The sequence below is a fragment of the Pollachius pollachius genome, assembly GCF_949987615.1.
Source record: "Pollachius pollachius genome assembly, chromosome: 12".
NCBI lineage: Eukaryota > Metazoa > Chordata > Actinopteri > Gadiformes > Gadidae > Pollachius > Pollachius pollachius.
In genome coordinates this window covers 3,133,034-3,156,128 of record NC_136945.1, presented here as the reverse complement: position 1 = coordinate 3,156,128, position 23,095 = coordinate 3,133,034, and the positions used below count along the sequence as shown (strand labels likewise).

Here is a 23,095-nt window from a genome sequence, read left to right as displayed (position 1 = left end):
AATTCCTACATTGGAGGATGTTAATACTGTTTATTAATTTTGCAATTATGTAATACACGTAATGTTTGTGGCTTGAAAACATAAGCAACCCTAACCTCGCTGTCAGGGCTTTCTGATCTCATGACATAGCAGCAGGATCAGGACGCTCAAAATTAGCGTTATTGGCAAGAGAGATAAGACGGGACTTCCGATAAAGAGTTATCGCTCGGTTCCGTTACATATTTCTGATATTTATTGGTCCAATACTTATTACAAACTCCATATGTATTATCCTCGTCGTCGTTTTTCTTATTCTTGTCATGTTCTTATTATTCTCGCTTCGGGGAGACATAGGGAGTAAGTGACAGATACCTGCGCTGCGGTAGACGGTATAACGCTAACAGTCAGGATCCTTTTAGCCTAACAAGAGCTAGAGCGACCGTTTCCGTTTCCGTCACTCGTCTACAGACTACGGATTCAGCGGAATATCCAGCAGCAGCTGACGGACATTCACATCGAGATAATGCGGGATCGACAGCTGTCCTTGTCACTTCATGTTTTGTTTTATAGTTGTTTTTTTGCAACTTAGGCTGATTGCATGCCCAGTTAGAACATACGTAATGCCATACTTTGTCCTGGTGGCAAACTAAACACTGCCGCTTGAGTTGAGCTAGCGTTAGCATCGACGGACCACCACAGGCTAGCGGTAACTCTCTAGTGTTTACTGTTGTACTGACTTAAAACGGTGATATCAGCGTGGGGGATCACTTTGTCAAGATGGGTGATGTAACCCCAACGACGTCGCATGCCTTCAAGCCTGAGGTAAGCGTGCTGTTCCGTTGTCCGACAATAATTTAAAAGATTTACATTGATAACTCGTCTGAGGTAACTTAACGCAAGTAACAGCGCACGATGTAGCTTGCTCTGCTAACGTAGCTTCATGTCTCTAGCTTCGTGCGAAGGTATCAACATAACAGACTAATAACACGCATATACGGTTAGCATTGGGTCAGTATGGATCCCCTTTCTTCACTGCAATGCATTCAACTAGACCACGTCAGCCTCAGAGACTGCGGAGTGGTAGGGTTAGCGAGTCAAACATCTCCCGTCGTCATCAAGCTGCAGGCTAACCTGAACATCTGTACTCCAATCTACACTAGATAGGCTCGATATTTTGTCGTTCTCCAATGAAGGAATTGATTAAAACGACAGTGTAGTATCCATTAAACGTGTGCCGATTTTTACTTTGAGAACGGCTTTCTGGGGACACGATGCTTTAAAAGTGACGCGATGACGCGTTCACCGTGTATTGAGTAGCTTAGCAGCACTGTTTGGGGGGTTGGTCAACAACCACAACAACTAGGTACATTAAATTAGATTTTTAGATGTAAGTAGAATGGGTTTCGTATTATTCATAGGATTGTGAAGTGATGATTGATACGTCATCTCATTATGTCATGTGATGATTACACAATATTTGACTGATTTGCGTTGTTGACACAGGAATTCAGTCCGCCATTCAGAAGGAGACGGACAGTCGAGGATTTTAACAAGTTCTGCACTTTTGTCCTGGCCTATGCCGGATACATCCCATATCCACAAGAGGTAAGAAACCGAGCTGGCTTCCTTAACTGGACTAATCGTTGTGACATGCATGTTCTTCTTATAAATATTGTGTTATAATCGTATTTCTGCAAATTGTAAGGAAAACATTACATGTTTTCCAACATTATAACGTTGCGGATAGGAAATGCGGTGAAGCCTGTTTTGCATGTTCTTTGGCCCAACTAGGTACATTCAAGGTGCTGATGATGAAGTAGCTATTTCACTCAAGACTGTTGGTCATGGCTATGAAGGGTTGTGTGTGTGGCGCTTGACTCGCTGTAGCACTGGATGGCTCTAGCAAGCCTAACTTAAGGTTGTTAAACTTTTCGAACAGTTTAGACTGACTTGTCAATGAGATGTGGTCTCACATCTGCTTGTGTTTTTATATTTCAATATGCAATTAGGTTTTCCTTGTGGTCCTAGTTTTTTTTGGATCCACATTTCCTCAAATATCCTGAATTGATTTCGAAAGTAGACTTTAACATGGTGGTGTCGACACGATTGAATTGAGTAGGTTATCGGGCACATAGTCAGCTATTGTGTTGGGGTGTAACACTGCATGGCCCCCTGTCTGGTGTGTTGTGATGCCATGCCTTTGTTTAATCCACAGACTTTGGGCAGCCCACTTGCCCTACGCTAGCCCATGGGCTGCTGCCTGTCCCTCCTGCAGGGATTCCCTCTAACCCAGCCCTCTTTATGCTAGGGTAAGAGGGCCTGGTGCCACTGTCCTCTTATCAAAGCATTCGGCCCCGTTTCCTTGCGGGCCCTTGGCTGCCGCTGTGCTACGATAGCCACGCTTAAGCAGGATGAAGTGAGACGATGAACAATCTTCTGTTCTGTCTTTTGATGTGGTCTAAACACGGAGGAAGTGCATCCAGGTTTCTGACCCGTTGTCTTTTAAAATGCCTTCGACACTAGTTGGTTATGACCTACATGCTATGTTCTGTCAACCTTTTTTTTTTTGTCTTTTAATGACTTGTACAGAAAAACCTTGAATGGCAGAGTATTTTATGACAACTTGCCTTACATGATAATGAGGCGGTGAATGTGGCTGAAATACGTGACTCGAGCTGAGGCAATAGGTTTGTGCGGGACATAAGAGGTAATATTGACCTGAGTTAATCTGGCCATCGCAAAGGGTCTCTTTAGTGCCGTTCTCATGTCTCCTACTCCCGCCACCAGGAATCTTCTCTTCGCAGCAGTTCCAGCCCCCCCAACAGCACCGGCAGCACAGTGGACAGCGATGGTTGGACCCCCGGCCCCCCGTCTTCCTCATGCCCTCAGCGCCCACCCAAAGCCCCCCAGGACAGGAGCAGGAAGTCCCCTCATCCAGGAGCAACCTCAGATAGCCACACAAGAAAAGAGGTATTTTTTGTATTGTACATTGATATTCATTTTAATTTATTTGTTTATTGGCAGGCCTAAATTGCAACAAATCTGTGTCTGTGAGTAAGTCAGGAAGGCTAGTTTACATCTGCAGTCCCTGGACAGGTCATAACTTAAAATACAGTATATGAAATAACATGACATCATAAATGCATACAGACAGAACCTGAATCACTAATGGATAGACGTTCAATGGGTAAAATATGCAGAGAAGATATGGACTATATACAACAGACGAAAACACAGTAAACATTGGTTGGGACAGTAGGTGATTTACTGAGTGAGTTTTTACCGGTTACTGAGCCAGGATTTAACCTTTTTAAGAAGGTGCGCTGTGGTGCAGTTACAGGTGGGGATTTGTAAATAGTACCATTCCTGGGCTGCTGTAACGGAGAATGTATAATATAATTCCTGTCTCTAACTAGGTAAATAACCAACTATCAAGTTGTTCATATTTGCAACGTGCCCTTTTAACTCCTTTGCAGCATGTGCTTGGTGGGCTTCACTCGGACGAGCGCAGAAAGGCAGACAAACTGAAGAAGAAGAAGAGGAACAGGAAGAAGGAGTGGCTGGGCCAGGCCAGGGAGTCAAGCGGCCCCCTGCTGCATGCCCCAGCGCTGCGCGCCCCACAGCTCCACTACCCAACCCCTCTTGGTGCCCACGCCATCAAGGAGGAGCCAGACGACGACATCACCATCCCTCTGCATCCTCCCCATGCACCGCGGCTGCCCAGCCCTCCACACTGCAAGCAAGAGCCCACGGAGGAGCAGCGCTGCTGGGATGAGCGAAACCTGCAGGAGAGCCCCCTGAAGATGGAGACGGCGGAGCCCTCCCCGGGGAGCCGAACGGTCTTCCGCCAGGGGAAGCAGGTAGTTTTCCGAGATGAAGACGGATCGGGAGAGGACGAGGACATCATGGTCGACTCGGGTAAGGCTTCGGTCAATGTACCAGTTTCTGGAGGAACGTTGTTGTAGAGTGTGAGAATCAAATTTGTGTCCCTTTCCTCACGTCTCCCCAGATGACGACTCTTGGGACCTGGTCACCTGCTTTTGCATGAAGCCCTTCGCCGGCCGAGCCATGATCGAGTGCAACACGTGCAACACCTGGATCCACCTGTCCTGTGCCAAGATCCGCAAGAGCCACGTGCCCGAGACGTACATGTGTCAGAGCTGCAGGGACACGCACGGCACGCTGGACGCACGGCGCTCCCACCGCTCGCGTATTGGGCCTCGGAAACATCTGCTAGATTAATCCTCCACCGGGTTGACCCCTGAACTATGACCTATGACCCATCCACTCTCCCGTCCACAACAGTTCCTGTTAACGTGGGAACTGACCTCCGTCGTGCCCCCCAGTCCTGTCCCTGATTTTTTTATTATATATATATACTTAAATTTGCCGTGGACCTATTTGACAGTTGAACACTGTGGCAGACTTGCTTCCCTGTGCGTACGGCAATCACTGAAGAGTCAAGCGTAGCAGCATTGCTAACGTTTTTGACTTGTGCGTCTTGTGAACACTGGAACTGCCATATATGATGCCCTTATAACTGCCACCTGCCTCGGTGCATGCTGGGAATTTTAGGTTAGAGGTTTTGCACTTTTTTTTATCTTTAAAACAGGTGTGTCTTTTCAATGCATACAGTGATTTAGGTCCTCTAGCACTCGTTCAATAAAGTAAAATATCTCTAATGTTTGAGCTGGTTCTGCAATATGGCAGTGTAATCCAACAGAACAAGGAGGCATAGCCATCCCATTCATCTTCTTTTTTTACTATTGTCAACACTGTTAAGAATATCAGAGGCTCCTGGTCAACACTTCTGGAGTGAGTGCTTGTACAGTCTACCTTCCGAAATCACTGGGTTCCCCTTGCTGCCTCTGCCACTACACACACACAAACTTGGGATTAGGTAGTAAGGCTGGGTAAAAATATAGATTCATCAATGCGCTGCAATTTATTTGTTCTCGATTCAATTTCAATCCAGATTTTTTTTGAAATCGATTATCTCCAAAAAAAAAGAAAAGCATAGTCGTAATCTAGAAGCGAGTATGCCTAAATGTACATGCCCTCTTACATTTGTCCATGTTATGCTGCAAGTTTAGCTCAGGAACAATACTATACAATGGTGTATTTCCTTTTTGCTAGTTAAAGCACAATGAAATGGTTAATTCTAAATAATATTTAGGTATTTTTGTCATCTGCACGTATTATTGAATCGATATCGAAGCAATTGGATCAATATCAAATCGAATGAAGACCTAAAGAATCGAATTGAACTGAATTGTGAGGTACCTGGCAATACCCAGCCCTATTAGGTAGTCACTCTGGCATACTGTAATTTTTTTTCAATATCATTGGTTATCTGGGATTTGGCTTTCAAAGAAAAAAATTAGGATTCCTGTTTTGAAAATATTTATAGACTAGGTTTCATATTCGGTAATCCTATTTGGTGGTTGATGAAGGCCTGCCGTCATCTCCAGCCGACCTTGCATGTTTTAGCCCAAACCTGTTGAGACATTGATTCTTTATAAACACAGCTTGTGTGCACACTTGAGAAATAATTGGATTGAGTGTTGTGAATAGTTTTAATATGTCCATTTGCAGAAAAGGCTCTATATGAGCATGTCAACGTGTTTAAAAGGGATGGTTTCAAGGAGGTGTTCTCATTCGGCTACCAGAATGGTTCAGAAAGTGAGGCTCTTTCTGGGGAATGGGACACGGTGTGTGTGTGTGGCTGACGGAAATGAGGGGTCTATAATACATCAGTAATGCATGTGCTACGATCAGTCAACCTTTTTTTATGTAGGTTTTCAGAATGGGAGATTAAGGTGGGGGACAAGGAGGTCATGCAGGTTCAGGATCCATTGCCCCCCCGATCGTATAACCCTCAACTATGCTAATCAGTATTCACTTCATTTTTTGCCAGTGTTTTTAAAAGTCGAGATTTGGACAAAATATTTTAAGCATTCTTTCAGTCCTGCTTTATCCGTTTTCATTTTCAGCCAGTTTGACTATAGGCTACATGTTGTATCTGTCAATATATAAGCCATAGCTCACAGAGGTGACTTGAAGGTGATTGTGACACATTAGATGCCAGTATCTAGTATGGGAGTTCACAATGCGAGATTGCTTTTTATACAAATAATGACCAAACAACTTTTTGACTTCAAGAACAAATTTGGTTCAGTACCAAACTTTTCAAACGCTCTGCTTCTTCCTGAGTTTGATAAACACTTGCTAATGGGCCATGCAAAGCTGTACAAATTGTTTGACGCCTCAAAACACCATTTGCATGTTGTAGTCATTCGTATCCATTTTACCATATTGAAACAAATTAGCGCTTTTCAAGAATCTGAATCTGAGAATCTGGTCTGCAGGTGCAAATGGAAGAGCGTAGTCTATTATGATTGCTATAATTACAAATATTTGGTTCAGTTGATCCTGAATTATTTCATCCTTTTGAGAAAGCTTTGTCCTTAGGCCTGTGGTGCAAACTGTTTCTGTGAAACTATTGTAAAATAAAGAGTTAGCATTTTAACCACATTCGTTTTGTTGAACAGAAATTAGCACATTGTTTTTCTCCAAATAACAAACTGTGGTTATGCCCATGAACTGTAAACACAGCATCTCACAGATCAGCTGGTATTTATTGCACTACCATAATGGTCATGAGAGGGCAAAGACGCTGCTCAAGCACAACTTAAAACACTTCGGTTTACAGGTCAGGGCGCAGTCCTTCTCTTGGCCTCATGGTGGCACTACAGCAAGTCAATAGTTTGGCCGGGGCCAGAGCCATTTAGAGATAGATGGCTCTGGTTATACTCAACACCAAACAGGAGCAAATAAAATGACACAAATGTTATCCTCGAAACGAATGTAGACTTGGTAAAATAATGGTTATCATGGATTCAAGCCAGAAGACAACATTTTATATATACACACGTGTGTGTGTGTAACGTGAGGGACAACATAAAAAGGAAAATAGGTTTTGTCTTATTCACTGAGAGCTAGCATATGGATATCTGGCTAGGATTATAGTAAAGAACATTTTTGATAATGTGAAATTTACGTTTTCCATATTAGAAATACTTGTGATGGCCTTAAATAGCTGCTACATGTTAAATTAGTGCTTCATTTCACAGTAATGTTTTTTAGAATTACATAATGCCCATACATTTGTATAATTATAGTGACACAATGGAATGAAAGTATTTCCCTTCTGCTAACATAATTATCTTATGATATATTGTATAATATACAATAGCTAATTTCTATAATACAATATAGACTACAACCATCCTGGTGCGTGTGCTAGGTTGTAAAATATTATGGGACCACCGTTACATTAAAATAGTTGCCTTCTCAGCAAAAAAAAAGTGCAGGACGATTCAAGAATGCCCTATGTAGATTACAACTATTATTAATCCATGCCATACAGACCCTTATCGTCTACGACAGAACCATCCAGAAGTTAAGGAATGCTTGAGTCTAGCTCATCATTACATAGCAAACAACAATATGAACAAATGCGAGGGTATGGCACATGGGTGGCATACTTGAACATCTTAAGATTACAACTGGATAACATGATAAACATTGAAACATATGTATGGAGAAATGGTCCCTATGTGGTTCATGTCAGGTCAACAGACATAGCAGAAAACAATGTCTCCCACACGAGCAGCAGACATGTTGCCACAAGGCATTATAACTTACGTTGAGACAATTCAACAAAAATATACGAGAACTAAGGATATTTTAAATGAATGCCTTGATTCTAAACGTTTCCTCCGCAGAAAGAGGTGCTGGCTACCCCAAAGGATACTGGGAGGATGACATCATGTGTAGTTGTTTAGCATAGCCTTCAACTCTCAATGTGCCTTAGAATAAGGTTGGAAGTTTCAAACAATGGCGAGTGTGTACTGTAGTGATATGTATACAGGATAAAATGCTGTTTCCTTTTGGATCAATTACACTATAATGAATCATTTTAAGTTGCAACAGCGATCAGCTTCAAATTAAGCTCTGGTCTCGCACCAAATTCCCTTTGGATCAATCACCACATTGGATGCAAGTGAAATCAGTTAGTATGTGGTGTGTGCATTAAGGACTGATGGGGGGGGATCATGGGGAGGGGGCCTGCCATGCATCCATCTGGCCAGTCTGGTTTGGTTTGGATGTAGAGAACAGACAAATCTAAAAGGTGCCGAGATCCAAACCTTCCCGGTCCTCCTAGCAGTGATGGGACAGGACCAGAGAAGGGCCAGGAAGACTCCAGGTGGGGATTCATTCACACCACCAGGTATAGACGAGAGGGAGAGGGAGAGGGGAGGATGAGAACCTTGCGTTGTTTTCATCTTTGCTATAACTTCCTCCTGTTTATAGTGCTGCTTGTATGTTGTTCTTTCCCCTTCCAGCAATGGAGATTCGGAAGAAGTGGGCTTCTAGGACTCAGCGTCTATTCTGTGAGCTGTCAGGACAGAGAGAGGGGGAGATATAGGCGAGAGGCGAGAGGAGAGTGATAGTATGGAGGCTTCAGGGATGTTGTAATTATTCTGCCGCTTGCAGCCATTTTTAACTTGCTAATTAAATAGTCTACTCTCGTCATAGCGTAGTACCAGCCAAGTGCACTGACAACAGCACTCACAGAAATTGTGTGAGTGATGTTATAGTACAACTTGCAGAATTTCATCTAGACAAAATAAATGAATTATTTTAAGCTTTATTTTACTGTTAAAAACTATAGCAACTGCCAAAGACTATGTCTTAGCTCTTAAAAACAGACATTTCCCCGTTCAATTCTTCTACGGCGGGCAGAAAGAAGTGAGTTAATGTCAATCATACAGTGAAGAGTGAATCAATAGGTTCTGAACGATTTTCCAGTGTCCACAGCTTTGCTACTGTAGTCTCTTAATAGAGCAAAAACATCTTCACTCACATTGTTTGGGTATCCTGAGAGCCTCGCAGTCCGCAGAGAGAACCTGGTGCAGGACGCCTCTGAACTGGTAAAGTAGCTTCAGACTCTTCTCTTCTCCTACGCAGGGGTCGTAGAAGCCTGGCAGCCCCACCTACACACACATACCCAAAGGCGCACGCACATATGCATGCACATAAACAAGCACGCACACAAACATGCACATGCACACAGGCATACACGCAGAAATAAACCTTGGGTTAGAGGTAGTTGAGTGTGACTCTTTCATGGTAAAAATCTAATGGCTTTTAGGCTATTAGTATTGGAATTAGCTTCGCCTAGCCTAAATAAATGCATTAGCATAATAATTAGATGAGGCGGGGGGGGGTGGAACCATTTCGATTGGCTGCTTCTGATTGTGGGTTTACTGGATAGAATTCTGGGAGGTAATGATACTACCACACAAGAAGCTATAAGAGTTAGTTATTGTATACATCAGGTAAAACAGTTACCACAGTAGCACTCAATACGTATTGTACAGCTAGTGAAATAAATACACACACAAAACTAATTGATACAAAGTCTTTTGAAAGGAAATAAAAACAGATTTTGCGTTGATTATTTTGTATTTTATGAGAATTGTACTCCTGTCCAGATTTGCATAAGGAAATGTAGTCCATCTGTAGCCCACCTCCATATACAACAGTTACTCTGAGTGACCACAGGGCTATCAGCACCCCAGCTATTCCTCTGTGGATTAAAAACACACACACACCTTGGAGGCTTCCGTAAGGCAGAGCTTGGAGTCCTTGACCATGCACTGCAGGGGCACGGTGACGTCGATCACCTGGGCCCTCTCCTGCTTCTGGCTCGTGTCCGTCACAAACTTCCCATACCAGGCGTTCAGGATGATCAGACCTGGAAGCAGGGAAACAACTTGGTGAGGATTGTAGAGGAGTATGCCTCTGTTTACAGGGCCTGAATTTCAGTGTGGGATTGCGGATATTGTGCATAATTTAAAATAACAACGCAAGAGATGCGACTCAAGCGTTTCAGTGTACAGAACAAATGAGGCACCATTCAATTTAGTGGAAGTGCTAAAACGCACTACGGAGTACCGACGGAGAGAATCATTCTCACCAGCGCCAGTGTGTGTGTAATCCCTGCCCATTTGGATTTGTGTTCTTTAGTTCTACACTAATGTCCTCAAAGCCCACAAAGTGCAATAAAGCAATCTAAAGCAGGGAGCGAAGGGCTTACTCAGCGGTCCAAGTGGTCCCGGGCTAGCAGAGTTACCTGCTGGAACCCGTAGCGGCCCGCTATAACACTGCTGTTTCGATGTATTCGTTTTCAGTTGACATCTGTAGACTTGGAACGCTATGTTTGTCCTATTGGTTCACGGCTTTGGATCTCTTTTAGTATTTGGCGTGAATCAAAGCGCAGCTCGTTTTGGATATTTTTTCCTTTACCGTTGTGGAGCGTTCACTAATCAATGATTTTAGTTGAAAGCATAGATCCCTCATTAATCATCAACATATAAAATATAATTATAATTATTATTATTATTTCCTCTTTGTTCCCATGGTTAATAGACTATAAAAGCCTTGTTGATGATGTAGGCTATATTCAAATTTTGATCTATAGCCTTACTATATTATCTCAGAGCTATCATTTGAGTGTAATTGTTAGACATGGCAATGTCATCCGTCGGGTATTACTGCCTGAAATTTAGGAAGATCTGTTATTATATGACTGTGCGTGTGCAGGTTGGGACCCAAAATGACTAACGTTAAAGCCAACAATGCCAGTGACGTCTGCGTTAACAACGAAAGGTAACAGTAACGTTACCGAGCAGGCAAATACAAGTTTCAGGCTAACTGGTGCAGAATATATCCATGGCTCGAATATAACAACGGTGAAATAAACTGCTGAAATGTGAAGTATTAATTTGACTATTTCCAAAATGAGCTTCAGGCACTGGTTTATAAACATTAATACAAGTAGTAGTTACCGTGCTACAGAGTTGGCTTGGTGTAATCCATTCATTCTGGTACTGCTTTTGCATGGGGTACACACAGCCCACTCTAACTGGGCCAGCTGAACATTTTATAGAGCACCGAACATCCCCCCAACCCCAAACATTTTGATTTATGGCAGTGTCTTATAGGGCAATATGCAAACACCAATTGTGAAAAACAGCTTGTACAAACAAAAAGCAGCACAGGGAGTGTAATCGCTTTGTCGCTGGCCGACTCACGACGTCCCTCAGCCTCGACAAAACCGAGCCCTCAAGCGCCACTCCTCACAGCAGCCGCCATACAGCATTCACACCCTCACCTGTACCGCCTAACCAGCCCGACAGCCCAAGGATTCAGTTCACAGCTACTGCTGCAACTGTGTGGGTCTGTAGGTGTGTGTGTGTTTTTACCCATTTTGGATTCCTCTCCTTCTATGATTCTCCTCACAGACTCTTGCATCAGCAAAACCTGAAGAACAGAAGAGGAAGACAAGGAAGAGGAAGACAGGCGGAGAAATAAGCCAAAAGTGACAGAAAATCGGAGATGACACAGAGAGTCAAACCTTGGATACTATGTTAATGTGCGTTCGTGCGTATGTGTGTGTTGTTTTCAGTCGGCACTTACAGCTGACTCGGCCTCTTGCTTCTTCTTGGCTATGTCTGTGGCCGAGCTGATCCTCTGAAGCTCCAGGTCTCTGGAAGACACGCGGACAGGAGTTGGCCATCAGACCACTACTACTGTCACCCATCAGAGTGTGGCGGAGCCAGAGAGGCTGCCTAGCGCAGCAGAACAAGCACTCACCATGTTTGTATTCTTAAATATGTATTAGATTCTGAGGCCATCTAGGGTTTCCTTTTTTTGCCAGTGACAGCATCTGGGATGGTCCTCTTAACATTTTGCATATTTGGAGAGAAAGCCTGAACCCTAACCCTGGCAGAGTTGCAGCACCTACACGCTTGTCTCTAGCTTATGGTCCTCCCTTCAGGAAATTCATAACACCAATACACAAGTGGGGGCAGCTCAACCCATGTAGGCAGTATGCCATCAAGCGACCCAGGTTGTATTCCACATGTCGATCCTTCCTTCTCTATCAACCCACAGTCCTGTCAGTAAAGACACAGATCAGCTAGCTAGAGAGCACAGACAGCTAGAGAGCACATTGGAGTGTTATAGACAGTACTGGTCCGGTGGTGATCATAAGTGTCTGCAACCCAAACAGCGGTATAGGGAAGGAGGCTGCGCCTTGTCCATCTGAAGAATCCACTCACTCTCGTTTCTGTGCTCGTGTGTATGGGATGACGATGAGCCGGTGGACCGCCACGTAGAGCAGCAGAGGGCCCACGGTGGCGTAGAAGACAGCGCTGGGCAGCAGCTGGTCTGTCAGGTGGATGGGGAACAGGTATGTCTGGCTGGCGCGTGATAACCTACAAAGAGAGAGGACACGCGCGTACGTACAAACACAACAGAAGCATTGTGAGGCATTAAAGTGGAATTCAGGTCGCAAAGGGAACAAATATGCGCTTCTGTTTTGTTTGGTCCAACAAAAGAAACAAAAAAGCCATCTGCTAGTGGTTGCTTTTGTTCCTGCCAGAAAATAAATGGGATATTAAGCACAAAAGCATGAAACCCACTGTGAGTTTCAGAGCCGTGGCCAGTGATGGGTGCTTTCGATATGCAATGGAGGCCCTCCCTCCTGCATGGACGCCTGGTGTTGTGTTGAAGACTGTGATCCATTTACTCCAACGGAATGACTCAAACAAGCTTGATAAATGGCGTATTGGTTTATTTCACCAGTTTCTGTTGTTGTGTGGTTGGACCAGCTGGTTTGTTTACCACAAAAAGGATATACCTCATATATATACATACACACACAATCTATCTATCCATACACAGATTTTTCATTGTCCAGGTCCTTACACACACACACACACACACACACACACACACACACACACACACACACACACACACACACGTCCGAAAAATGTTCCTATGATACAAACCCTGTCCATAAAGACTCAAAAAAAATTAAGAAATGAAGACACCATTTTTTTTTTTTGTCAAACGATACCCAGTTTTTCAGAACTTCCCCTTCAAATGTTCCTTCCGATTCACACATCATTACATTAGTAATAATAATTTCTAGCTTAATAAAATCAGTCATGAATAATAAAGGCCCTGGACAATGAAAACTGCATCGACGATATTTCAGAAACTATAAAAGCTGGAACACTGTTCATTTATGTCCAAATTCGATGTTATCTCTTGCTCACAAGCTTTATCTCTTCTGAATTAATTCCTCAACGCAAATAGTTGTTTTGGATTATGGAAGAGACCTTGGGCATCTAATGCCTTTCATAGCATATGGCATATGTTTTCTGTACGTCTGCCAGACTCCATTAGACCGAGTTCTGCAGCATTAGATGACCCATCAGAAGTACCTGTGCATTCATTTAAAGTGATAAGGCTTGGCTAGGTCACCCTATCCATTTTTGCCAACATTGTTGTATTTTCAAACTGAAAGCCACTAAAATCCCTCGTCAAGGGAGATGGCAACAGAACAAGGTGAAACCAAATACTTTGTGCTTATTGAGGATGTATTCAAGAATTTAATATTTTGGTTCATTACAGCCACCAGCAATTCTTATAATTATGAGTTTCTTATGAAAGGTCAAGCCATAGTCTGTGCTTATTAAAATAGGCACTTCCCTCTGAAATATTCAAAATTTCCTTGTAATGTGACAATGATTCACGGCAATATTTTGTTGCATTGACCCGAGAAGACCGTCAAAAAGAGATACAGCATTAAATTAACAAGTCCAACCAGTGACTTTTTGCTTCATCAAATATTCTCTTCCCTCTGTAATATTCAAAACGTCTGTGTGCCGTTTAAATAATCAAAGCGCCGCTCGTGGATGGGCTGACTCGAGGCGATGATGATGTGGTGGTGACTATACGCGATACGGTGAGTCCTGGCTCCTGAATCAGCTTTCATGATGAAGATGTGTACCTGATCTTGAGTGTCACCCCCTGGGGGACCCCCATGCTGACGGTGGCAGACAGGACGCTGTGTCGGCTGATCTTCCTCTCCGCCCCATACTCCACCACCGTGCCAAACCAGCCAGTCCTGGAGGAGGAGCCAAAGGAGGAGGAGGAGGGTGGAGTGAGAGAGTCAGGGTGGAAAACAAACCGCGCTGCACAGACACTTAGCAAGAGGCAGACAGTTAGCCAGATAGAGGAGAGGCATGTCTTTACACTAGGGGCACACAACTCACGGTTCAGATCATATCATGTTTTGAGGTCATGGTTTTTGGTTCAGTATATTTTTGGCAGAACAGTGGAGGACACGCATACAAACACCCCCATCCTTCCATTCATATATATATATATATATATATATATATATATATATATATATATATATATAGTGGCAGCCCGTCTCCCCAAGTGTCAGATACCCGGTAGGAATAACGCGGAAAGCAAGGGTTAAAGCCGCAGTCGGCGTTTATTTCACAAGAATAAATACTCTGTGTCCTCGTGCTAGGGTCTCATGGAGCCTCTAGATCGCCGGCGTGGTGTGGAATCCCTCCGTGTTGCTTCGCCGTTCGCCTGGCCTGGTGCTTGCTCCCTCCGTGTCACTCGCTCCGTGGGGCGGACTCCCTCCGTGTCACTCTCTCCGTGGTGCGGACTCCCTCCGTGTCACTCTCTTGTTCGCCCGGTCTGGTGCCCCTTTTAAGTCCAGCTCCTGGTCCTTTCCCTTCCTCCGGCCAGGTGTCCCCGATTACGCTGATTGGGGGGAGAGACGTGGTGCTCTGTCGCCGGCTGGAGGGTGGCGACGGTAAACCCCCGTCTACTGCGTGTCCTCGGACCCGCCCGGTCCGAGGTCCGGCGGCGGGATGCCACACTCCTCCACCGCTTGCTCAGGCCCCTGGTCGTCGGTGAACCCGCTCAGGCAGGCATCCCGGCGTGACAGGGCGTCGGCGTTCCTGGCTCCGGCCATCCACTTCAGGGGAGCGTGGTTGGTGACCAGCATGACCTCCCTCCCTAGGAGATAATACCTGATGTTTCGGTGGGCCCGGAGCCACCGCGTCACTCGTGCGTTGGTGTCCCTGGCTCCGGCCATCCGCTTCAGGGGGGCGTGGTCGGTGACCAGGATGACCTCCCTCCGCCCTCCACCGGCTCTGGGCTTGATAGGCACACTCGTGGTCCAATGTGATTCGCTGCAGCGGCTTGGCGGTCGACGCCTTCTTGGAGCCGGGGTCCTTGGTCACCTCCTCCATCAGGTCGTCGTCGTCGTCATCGTCGTGGCCCGTGGGTCCAGAGGGGACCAGGTGGTCGTCAGAGCTCTTGTCGGGATCTGGAAGCTTCACAGGTTTACCTGTCTCCAGGAGGTCGTCCCCATCCACGTCCAGCGTGATGGCGTCTTCGTTGGGGATCGACACGGACAGGTGATCGTCCTCAGCTTCTTTAGGGGAGTCTGTTGATTCGACCGACGTCTCTGCCGCTTCCGCCTCTGCCTCTGCCTCGGTGTCGACGTCGGCCTCTGGATCGGCCTCGAGCTCTGGCTCCGAGTCGGCCTCGAGCCGCACCACAGCCTCTGGCTCCGGTGAGGCCGCGGGCTCAGCCTCCGCCTCGGGCTCCGTCTCCACCACGGGCTGGGGCTCGACCGACGTGTCATCGGCCTGGATTGAGGCCTCTGTCGTGGGCTCGGTGTCGAGGTCGACCTCTGGATCGGCCTCGAGCTCTGGCTCCGAGTCGGCCTCGAGCAGCACCACGGCCTCTGGCTCCGGTGAGGCCGCAGGCTCAGCCTCCGCCTCGGGCTCCGTCTCCACCACAGGCTGGGGCTCGACCGACGTCTCATCGGCCTGGATTGAGGCCTCTGTCGTGGGCTCAGTGTCCACGTCGTCCTCGGTCGGGGGCCTGGCCTCGCCGGAGGCCTCCTGCCCGGCCTCAGGCGCGGCCGGGCTGGCCTTGCACGGCGCTGGCTTAGATTTGCCGTGAGCAGCTTCCTCTGTTCGCCCTCTGGGGGACGACGGAGGCCTGGTGGCCCAGTAGGCCTGTTGAGCTCCCCTCACCCCTCTGCGGGGTGGTTCTCTCCGGCTCCGGAGTTCACGCGCCGGGTCCTGTAGCCGGTGGAAGATCGGTGGAAGATCGGCAGTCCTTCCCGATTAGCAGCGGCACCGGGAGGTGGGGTACGATCCCTGCCCGCGTCGTGAATACCCCGTGCGGGGTCCGGATGACGACGTGGCAGGTCTCGAACGTCCGGGTGTCCCCGTGTATGCAGGCCACCTCTATGGGTGCCCCCTCCTTCCCGCCCGCCAAGTCGGGACGGAGGAGAGTGAACACGCTGCCGGTATCCACGAGGGCCTGCGTGTCCTGGTTCATTACCCGCGCCGGTATGGTCGGGCTTCCTGTTTTCCCCTGTGCCCAGCAGGTCGCTAGCATGCATGGCTGCGTCTGCTGCCGGCGTGGCTCGTTTCGTGGCCTCGCCTCCCACGGCCTCGTCTCCGGCGGCCCCGCCTCCCGCGGCCTCGTCTCCCGCGGCCCCGCCTCCCGCGGCCTCGTCTCCCGCGGCCTCGTCTCGGGCGGCGTCGTCTCCGGCGGCGTCGTCTCCGGCTGCATCGGGGTCTGGTTTGGGGTTTCCCGAGGGATCGCGTTGCCTCGCATCGCCGCTGCTGGTTGGCGTTCGCTCACAAAAAAGTGGCCGTAGTAGGCCATGATCGCCTGCTTAAGGGCCGGGTACTGCCGGGCGGTCTCCGCCGATAGGTCCCGGCACGCCTGCTGGGCGGGCCCGGTGAGGAACGGGGCCACAATATGGCCCCACTGCTCCTCTGGCCAGCGTTCCCTTCGGGCGGTCCGCTCGAATGCCTCGAGGTACGCCTCCACGTCGTCTTCGGGACCCAGCCTGGAGAGCCGGCTGGTCGGGTCGGCGGTCGCGGCGGCGGTTGCGGCGGCGGTCGCGGCGGTTAGTTGGGTGAGCCGTAGTATGGCCTCGCGGAGCAGGGCCAGACTCTCCATGGTCTCCCGCTGCTGCTGCTGGGCGGGCATCGCCGCGGTCCCATCCGGGTTCTGTATGCCGGCTGAAGGGGGTTCCCTCACAACACTGGCCCGTAGCGCGGTCGAGTTGCCTGCATTCTCCACCATATGTGGCAGCCCGTCTCCCCAAGTGTCAGATACCCGGTAGGAATAACGCGGAAAGCAAGGGTTAAAGCCGCAGTCGGCATTTATTTCACAAGAATAAATACTCTGTGTCCTCGTGCTAGGGTCTCATGGAGCCTCTAGATCGCCGGCGTGGTGCGGAATCCCTCCGTGTTGCTTCACCGTTAGCCCGGCCTGGTGCTTGCTCCCTCCCTGTCACTCGCTCCGTGGGGCGGACTCCCTCCGTGTCACTCTCTCCGTGGTGCGGACTCCCTCCGTGTCACTCTCTCGTTCGCCCGGTCTGGTGCCCCTTTTAAGTCCGGCTCCTGGTCCTTTCCCTTCCTCCGGCCAGGTGTCCCCGATTGCGCTGATTGGGGGGAGAGACGTGGTGCTCTGTCGCCGGCTGGAGGGTGGCGACGGTAAACCCCCGTCTACTGCGTGTCCTCGGACCCGCCCGGTCCGAGGTCCGGCGGCGGGATGCCACTATATATATATATATATATATATATATATATATATATTCAATTTACACAGATGGATGGTACTTGGCAAAGGACATGCCAATACTGTGACAATGCAGCGAATAAAGGGGTGCAGTGACCACACATCATCCAAAACTGAGAAGTTTCACTGGGTATCAATCACTGCGTAAAACCTTTTCCTCCAATAACTTCATTTAAAAGGTTTTCTGCGCATGCCCTTTTAAATGAACTGAACAATACATACATGCCTAGAGCCACGCGCCAGACTTTTTACTTGAACCGTGCCATCCCTACTATATACTTAGGATATATATCGTCATATTCGTCCACTTTCCAAAGGTTCCCTTAGAAAAGTATTGACAAGGGTGCCCATTTCATCTTGAAATAATGTATGCAGTTTAATTTCAAGTGTAAATAATTTTGCCCCTCACAGTGATAAGATAATTGTATCAAAGGGGGTATTCCGTATAATGTGAAATTGTAATAAGATTCTGATTGTGGCGAAAGATAATTCAAAATGCAGTGTTCTTCTGAAACAAGAGTTATTGGATTTCACTGTCTAGACAGAGCTCTGAAACTCAGACTGACGTACTTGAGGGATCCTTTGACCTTGGTCTGGTCCTCATCCTGGAACTTGTACTGGTAGCTCATCATCAGGTAGGAGTTAAGGACCCCTAGCTGTTGGGGAGGAAAAGAGGTGGAACAGAAAAAATGTAATGTATGTGTATGTATATATATATATATATATATATATATATATATATATAAAATCCCTTGAGGTTCCACTCTGAGGACGGATTTCACAGTGGAATGATTGTTTTATGGGATGGGGTATTACTAACCATTTCATCACTAAATTTCAATAAATCAAAAGCAACTAGCAACCGAAAGGTCGCTAGTTCGAATCCCCAGCTCCTCCTAGCTGATTGTTGATGTGTCCCTGAGCAAGACACTTAACCCTAACTGCTCCTGACGAGCTGGCTGTCACCTTGCATGGTTGACTCTGCTGTCGGTGTGTCAATGTGTATATTAACTGATGTAAGTCACTTTGGATAAAAGCGTCTGCCAAATGCCCTTATTGTAATTGTAACTTAGTACGTTGAATGTATTTAGTCGTGCCCTTAGTGGACATACGTAGGCATCAAGCATATGTGTGCCAAGGAGGCCTTCATTTACTTAAATCCAGAACCCTCTGGGGTGTGTGTGTGTGTGTGTGTGTGTGTGTGTGTGTGTGTGTGTGAGGGGTGTAACGGTACACTGAAGTCACGGTTCGGTTCATACCTCGGTTCAGACATCGCGGTTTGGTACGAGTTCGATACAATGAAGGGAAAAGAAAAAACAAAAAAGCACAAGGCAATTCTTTTTTTATTGTCTCAGGCTGTACCAGCTAGCATTGGTTCTCAAACATTTTTTTATTTTTTTAAAATTATTATATCAATATTAATTTAAACTAAATTAAAGAGAAAAGTCGACTCTCTCTAGCTTTCAATTAAATCCTGTTACATTTGTTAGTTTTAATCCGACTGTACATTACTTTGAAAGGATGAACCTCAGTTTCGTGATTTAGACCTCACTTGACCTCACTCCCATAGGTCCATGGCGCAATGTTTTTTTTCACCACTGGGATGCTGACGGCGTTTCCCGCCTAATTTCTTTCCCTTTGGCGGCCCTCAGTCAAATTTTGGGTTCCCAAATTGGCCCTCAGCTGTCAAAAGTTTGAGAACCCCTGAGTCATACAGTCTCTCCCCTGAGCTAGCTGCAACAGCCTGAACTGTGTAATCTAAGATGTAAACAGTAAACAATAAGTACCCCACATCAACTCCAGACTCCATCCGTAAATTGTTAACATAATAAGACAATCAGTTACAAAACTGAAAATTCAGCATGTCTTATTTATGAAAGTGCAAAGTACACAGAATTTGCCCATTTCCACCGAAGGGTGCGGGTCGGTTCGGGGCGGCTTGGTGGAGTAGTGAAGGTTCGTTCTGGCGCAGCTCAGTTACGGCTCACGTTTCCACCGCCAACAGTACCCTTATGGTAGGGGAGCAGGGTTTAAACCAGATCGCGATAGCTGCAGCAGCCACTTTAGCATTGTGACCTCATAGCAGCCCGGACGTCCAAGAAGGACGGCAAACTTTTGTGCGACACTTTCTTCAATAAACGACGCTTTCGCCGTTGTCCAGAAATTCCTCGCTGATAATGTGTTTGTTTATTATCCCCCAGTCTCACGGAAGTGCGATTCTGTCGACCAATCAATGGACGGCATGTGTAGCTCAAACTTGCCGGCACCCTTTCAGGCGTCTCAGTTGTCCCTGAAGATCGCGTATCTAACATTAGTTTGGCATTACATTAATTAATTCGCACGCCAGTTTTATTTAATTTATACTGTGTATTCTCCGTGTAAATCCATGCACTGAACCGTGAAGTCCGTACCGATTCGGTTCAATAAGAATACATGTATCGTTACACCCCTAGAGTGTGTGTGTGTGTGTGTGTGTGTGTGTGTGTGTGTGTGTGTGTGTGTGTGTGTGTGTGTGTGTGTGTGTGTGTGTGTGTGTGTGTGTGTGTGTGTGTGTGTGTGTGTGTGCCTCTCTACCTGAAGAGCCAGGGTGCAGTGGGTGGTCTTGGTGTCCCGGACCAGGCTTGTGGTCATGGCGCTGTTGGGGCCCCAGCGCCACTGCAGGTAACCCATGGTGTTGTGGTCCAGGTGGCGGGCCGTCATCAGGGAACAGCTGGGGCGCATGCCACGCGGGGAGAACTGCACGCCGCACTGTGCCGTCAGGAAACTGAGCGGGAATACAGCAGAGAGGCGGCAGATTAGGTGAGCGTGTGAGAGAAATGTGATCTCAAAATGGTGGTGTAAGCAATCCATTTTCCTCATAGGAAGACTGCTAGGTCTTACCAGCGCGCTGTCAGGTTACGGAACACCTTTAATCCGAACAGGGGTCCCAGGATGTCCCCGGCACCTACCTCCACCTGCAGCGACCACACGCATACACAAGATACCCACCAGGATGGTTAAAGGGGATCGCAGTGCATACAGCGGCTGTCAACTGGTTTTTACTCATATACCAGAATTTCCCCGGGATTAACCAAGTGTAATGTAATATATTTTTGATGGATCGATAAAGTTTCAGTTCAACACTCTAGAGACAAGCATTGAGTGGACAAGACAAATACGACTACACAGATATTCTCTGGCTAAAAGAACATGGAACATCACATAGGGGTATGGATTCTGGTAGGTTAAATAACATTAAGTCACTTATCTTTATAAATCTAGGAATACATATTTGTCACAGGCAACTGTTGGCCCAATAGCATATCTTTTGCCAGCCTTTTAAAATGTATTCCACCGTACGTGCATGATTACATGCTGACGTGTGTGACCGTACCTCTCCCCAGCCCTTGGCTGATGTGACCCTGCGTACGACCATGTTGATGTTGCCTCCTCCAGTTCCATTGTGCGTCGAGAGAGAACCAGACAGCACTGCCGTGTCCTTGTTTGTCAGCGGAGCCTGGGTGAAGTCAAGCAGGGAAATCCTCAGAGCTAGGAACGCTAACAGTCTAAGAACAGACTGTGTTTGTGGTGTAGGTCGAAGGGTTTACCTCAATGGACTGCGAAATGTGCATCTTGTTTATTTCGACATGAGGCAGGCCTCCCCCCGGCATCTCCTCAAAGTCTTCGTCATAGCGGTCAAAGAGGTCGGTCGCGTCTACGCCTACGCTGATGGTACCCTGAATGCACATTGGCGAGTTTGAGCATTATACGTACTGTATGAAAGTGTTTATATCATTGGAGCAACTGGTTTCAAAATGTTTCAAGTGTAAAAGTCTGTTTAGTGAAAAAAAACTGAGCTATTGAAATGGCTATGGTGGTATTGCAGTGATTTTGTCTGTGTGTGCGAGTCGTCGAGTATATAACCTTTGGGTTAGTTCTCTGCTGCAGTCGCCTCTCATCTCGGTCTCGCTGCAGCCTTTCATACTCCTCGCGAATCTCTGCCGGAGTTCTCTTTCTCTCCACCACCTACACAGCAGACCACGGCGTTAGGAGGCATTCACCAAGGTGTCCGTCAACACACACAGAACACATGGTTTATGTAATATACCATACAGACCTCCCATCCCTCCACCTCCAGCCCCTTCTTCCCAAAGATGTCATAAATGGCTCTGGACTGAGGGTCACTTAGTACTAAGAGAAAGAGAACACAATCTTCGATGGCACCCGTTTCAAATCACATTTAGCATTTGCACGTTTGTGTGGGTGTGCACACAAGCCACTTACCTTCATAGGCTTGGTGCACCTGGTTGAAGAGCTGCTCGGCCTGCTGTTTGAGCTCGGGGTCTCTGTGTTTGTCGGGATGGTACAGCATGCAAAGCCTCCGGTAGGAGGCCTTCAGTTCATCTTGCGTGGCCTGTGTGAGAGAAGGCAATTCTAAACACTAGCTGTATTGTAACATTACTATTTTCTTCCGGTTTATAACTAGCACGAAAATGAACAACTACACTGTAGTAGTAGTAAGTATGGCACATTTCCAATGACTAATGTCATCTTTGTCCAGCTTCTCCGAATGACACTAGTTAATTCGGGAAACGGCGGTTTACTAATCCCTAAAACAATTAAACAATCAACTGTATTTTGGAAACGAGATGATGACACATCTCTGTTGCATCGTCAGATCGTCTATGAAACCCCCGTTACTTAAGAGGATGGACCACCGGTACATAGAGATGCACCGAGTGGCGGCTCTTTGATTCGTCATGTAAGCATTCAATCTATTTCGCCTTGGCATCCATAGTTAAAATGTTTGATCGTCAAAAGCCCACATGCCGCTCTCCTACCTCTTTTCTGACATTGAGTAAAGAATAATAATCTTGGTTGTCCAGCTCTAAATCATCATCTAAGGACGCCGCCATGTTTGCGTGTTAACTGTCCCCGCCCACATCCCCAGTGTTCTGGGAGCTGATTGGTCGGGGCGTGCCGTAGCGACCTTTTGGATAGGTGCGCTGAAGTCAGTGCACTGCCACCTGGTGGTCGTTTTATTGTCCAAGTTTAGTAGTTCACTTCTAATGTTGTAAATAGTGACTATTTAAATGCTGTGACTTTTATGAAAGCATTTATGGTGGCCAATACATTATTATGTTTAATTGCATGAAAATAAATTAGTGAAAATTTGTAACATATGGGATGTTATTGTGAGGTATAGCAATGCCAGATAAATAAATAAATCCTGAAGGGGTATACAAGTCGAGGCGTGCATAAGAAGGGCCAGATGGGCTACAAAACTGCCTCCGTCGGCAATGGGAAAAGGAGAACATTGATCGAACAGGGTGCAGTCAATTGTCTCACTCTTTCATTGATTACTGTAGCCGTGTAGGCTTTTAAAAAATGATGTTTTTAAAAGGTTAACGTTTTCATATCTATGCTTTGCATTGTTATTGTTTAGTAGGCCTATTCTAGTAGCTTATTTTTAACTTCCGTTAATAGTGATCAGTTAACAATGAACTCAATCAACAAAGGAACACATTATAACATGCATACTTTTATATTGGGCCTAATCAATTATTTTAAA

General features: G+C 46.7%; 2 protein-coding genes across 2 annotated transcripts; one reads left to right on the top strand and one right to left on the bottom strand.

Moving 5' to 3' along the window:
- Nucleotides 1-457: 457 nt before the first annotated feature.
- On the top strand, nt 458-6,513 carry phf13 (PHD finger protein 13). The gene is made up of 5 exons (XM_079748397.1): nt 458-801; nt 1,483-1,584; nt 2,767-2,949; nt 3,456-3,897; nt 3,989-6,513. The coding sequence occupies exons 1-5, from the start codon at nt 757-759 to the stop codon at nt 4,219-4,221; spliced, it is 1,005 nt and encodes a 334-aa protein (XP_079604523.1). The 5' UTR covers nt 458-756; the 3' UTR covers nt 4,222-6,513.
- A 364-nt stretch (nt 6,514-6,877) lies between these two features.
- Nucleotides 6,878-22,446, bottom strand: LOC307084187 (dnaJ homolog subfamily C member 11-like). The gene is made up of 16 exons (XM_079748442.1): nt 22,365-22,446; nt 21,808-21,937; nt 21,641-21,714; nt 21,448-21,549; nt 21,132-21,260; nt 20,918-21,040; nt 20,425-20,498; nt 20,119-20,308; nt 18,115-18,200; nt 13,913-14,029; nt 12,171-12,326; nt 11,527-11,596; nt 11,313-11,370; nt 9,660-9,802; nt 8,909-9,038; nt 6,878-8,440 (listed from the first exon to the last, which is right to left on the bottom strand). Exons 1-16 carry the CDS (start codon nt 22,437-22,439, stop codon nt 8,415-8,417), a joined length of 1,683 nt encoding a protein of 560 aa, XP_079604568.1. The 5' UTR covers nt 22,440-22,446; the 3' UTR covers nt 6,878-8,414.
- Between the last annotated feature and the right edge of the window lie 649 nt (nt 22,447-23,095).

Bases quoted from the DNA above. Each gene is read 5' to 3' on its own strand.
- phf13 (XM_079748397.1), top strand. From the start codon at position 757: ATGGGTGATGTAACCCCAACGACGTCGCATGCCTTCAAGCCTGAG. The intron at 1,585-2,766 runs GTAAGAAACCGA...TCCCGCCACCAG, and splicing joins ACATCCCATATCCACAAGAG to GAATCTTCTCTTCGCAGCAG. The intron at 2,950-3,455 runs GTATTTTTTGTA...ACTCCTTTGCAG, and splicing joins ATAGCCACACAAGAAAAGAG to CATGTGCTTGGTGGGCTTCA.
- LOC307084187 (XM_079748442.1), bottom strand. From the start codon at position 22,439: ATGGCGGCGTCCTTAGATGATGATTTAGAGCTGGACAACCAAGATTAT. The intron at 21,715-21,807 runs GTAAGTGGCTTG...TCTTTCTCTTAG, and splicing joins GGTGCACCAAGCCTATGAAG to TACTAAGTGACCCTCAGTCC. The intron at 21,550-21,640 runs GTCTGTATGGTA...TCTGCTGTGTAG, and splicing joins TGGAGGTGGAGGGATGGGAG to GTGGTGGAGAGAAAGAGAAC.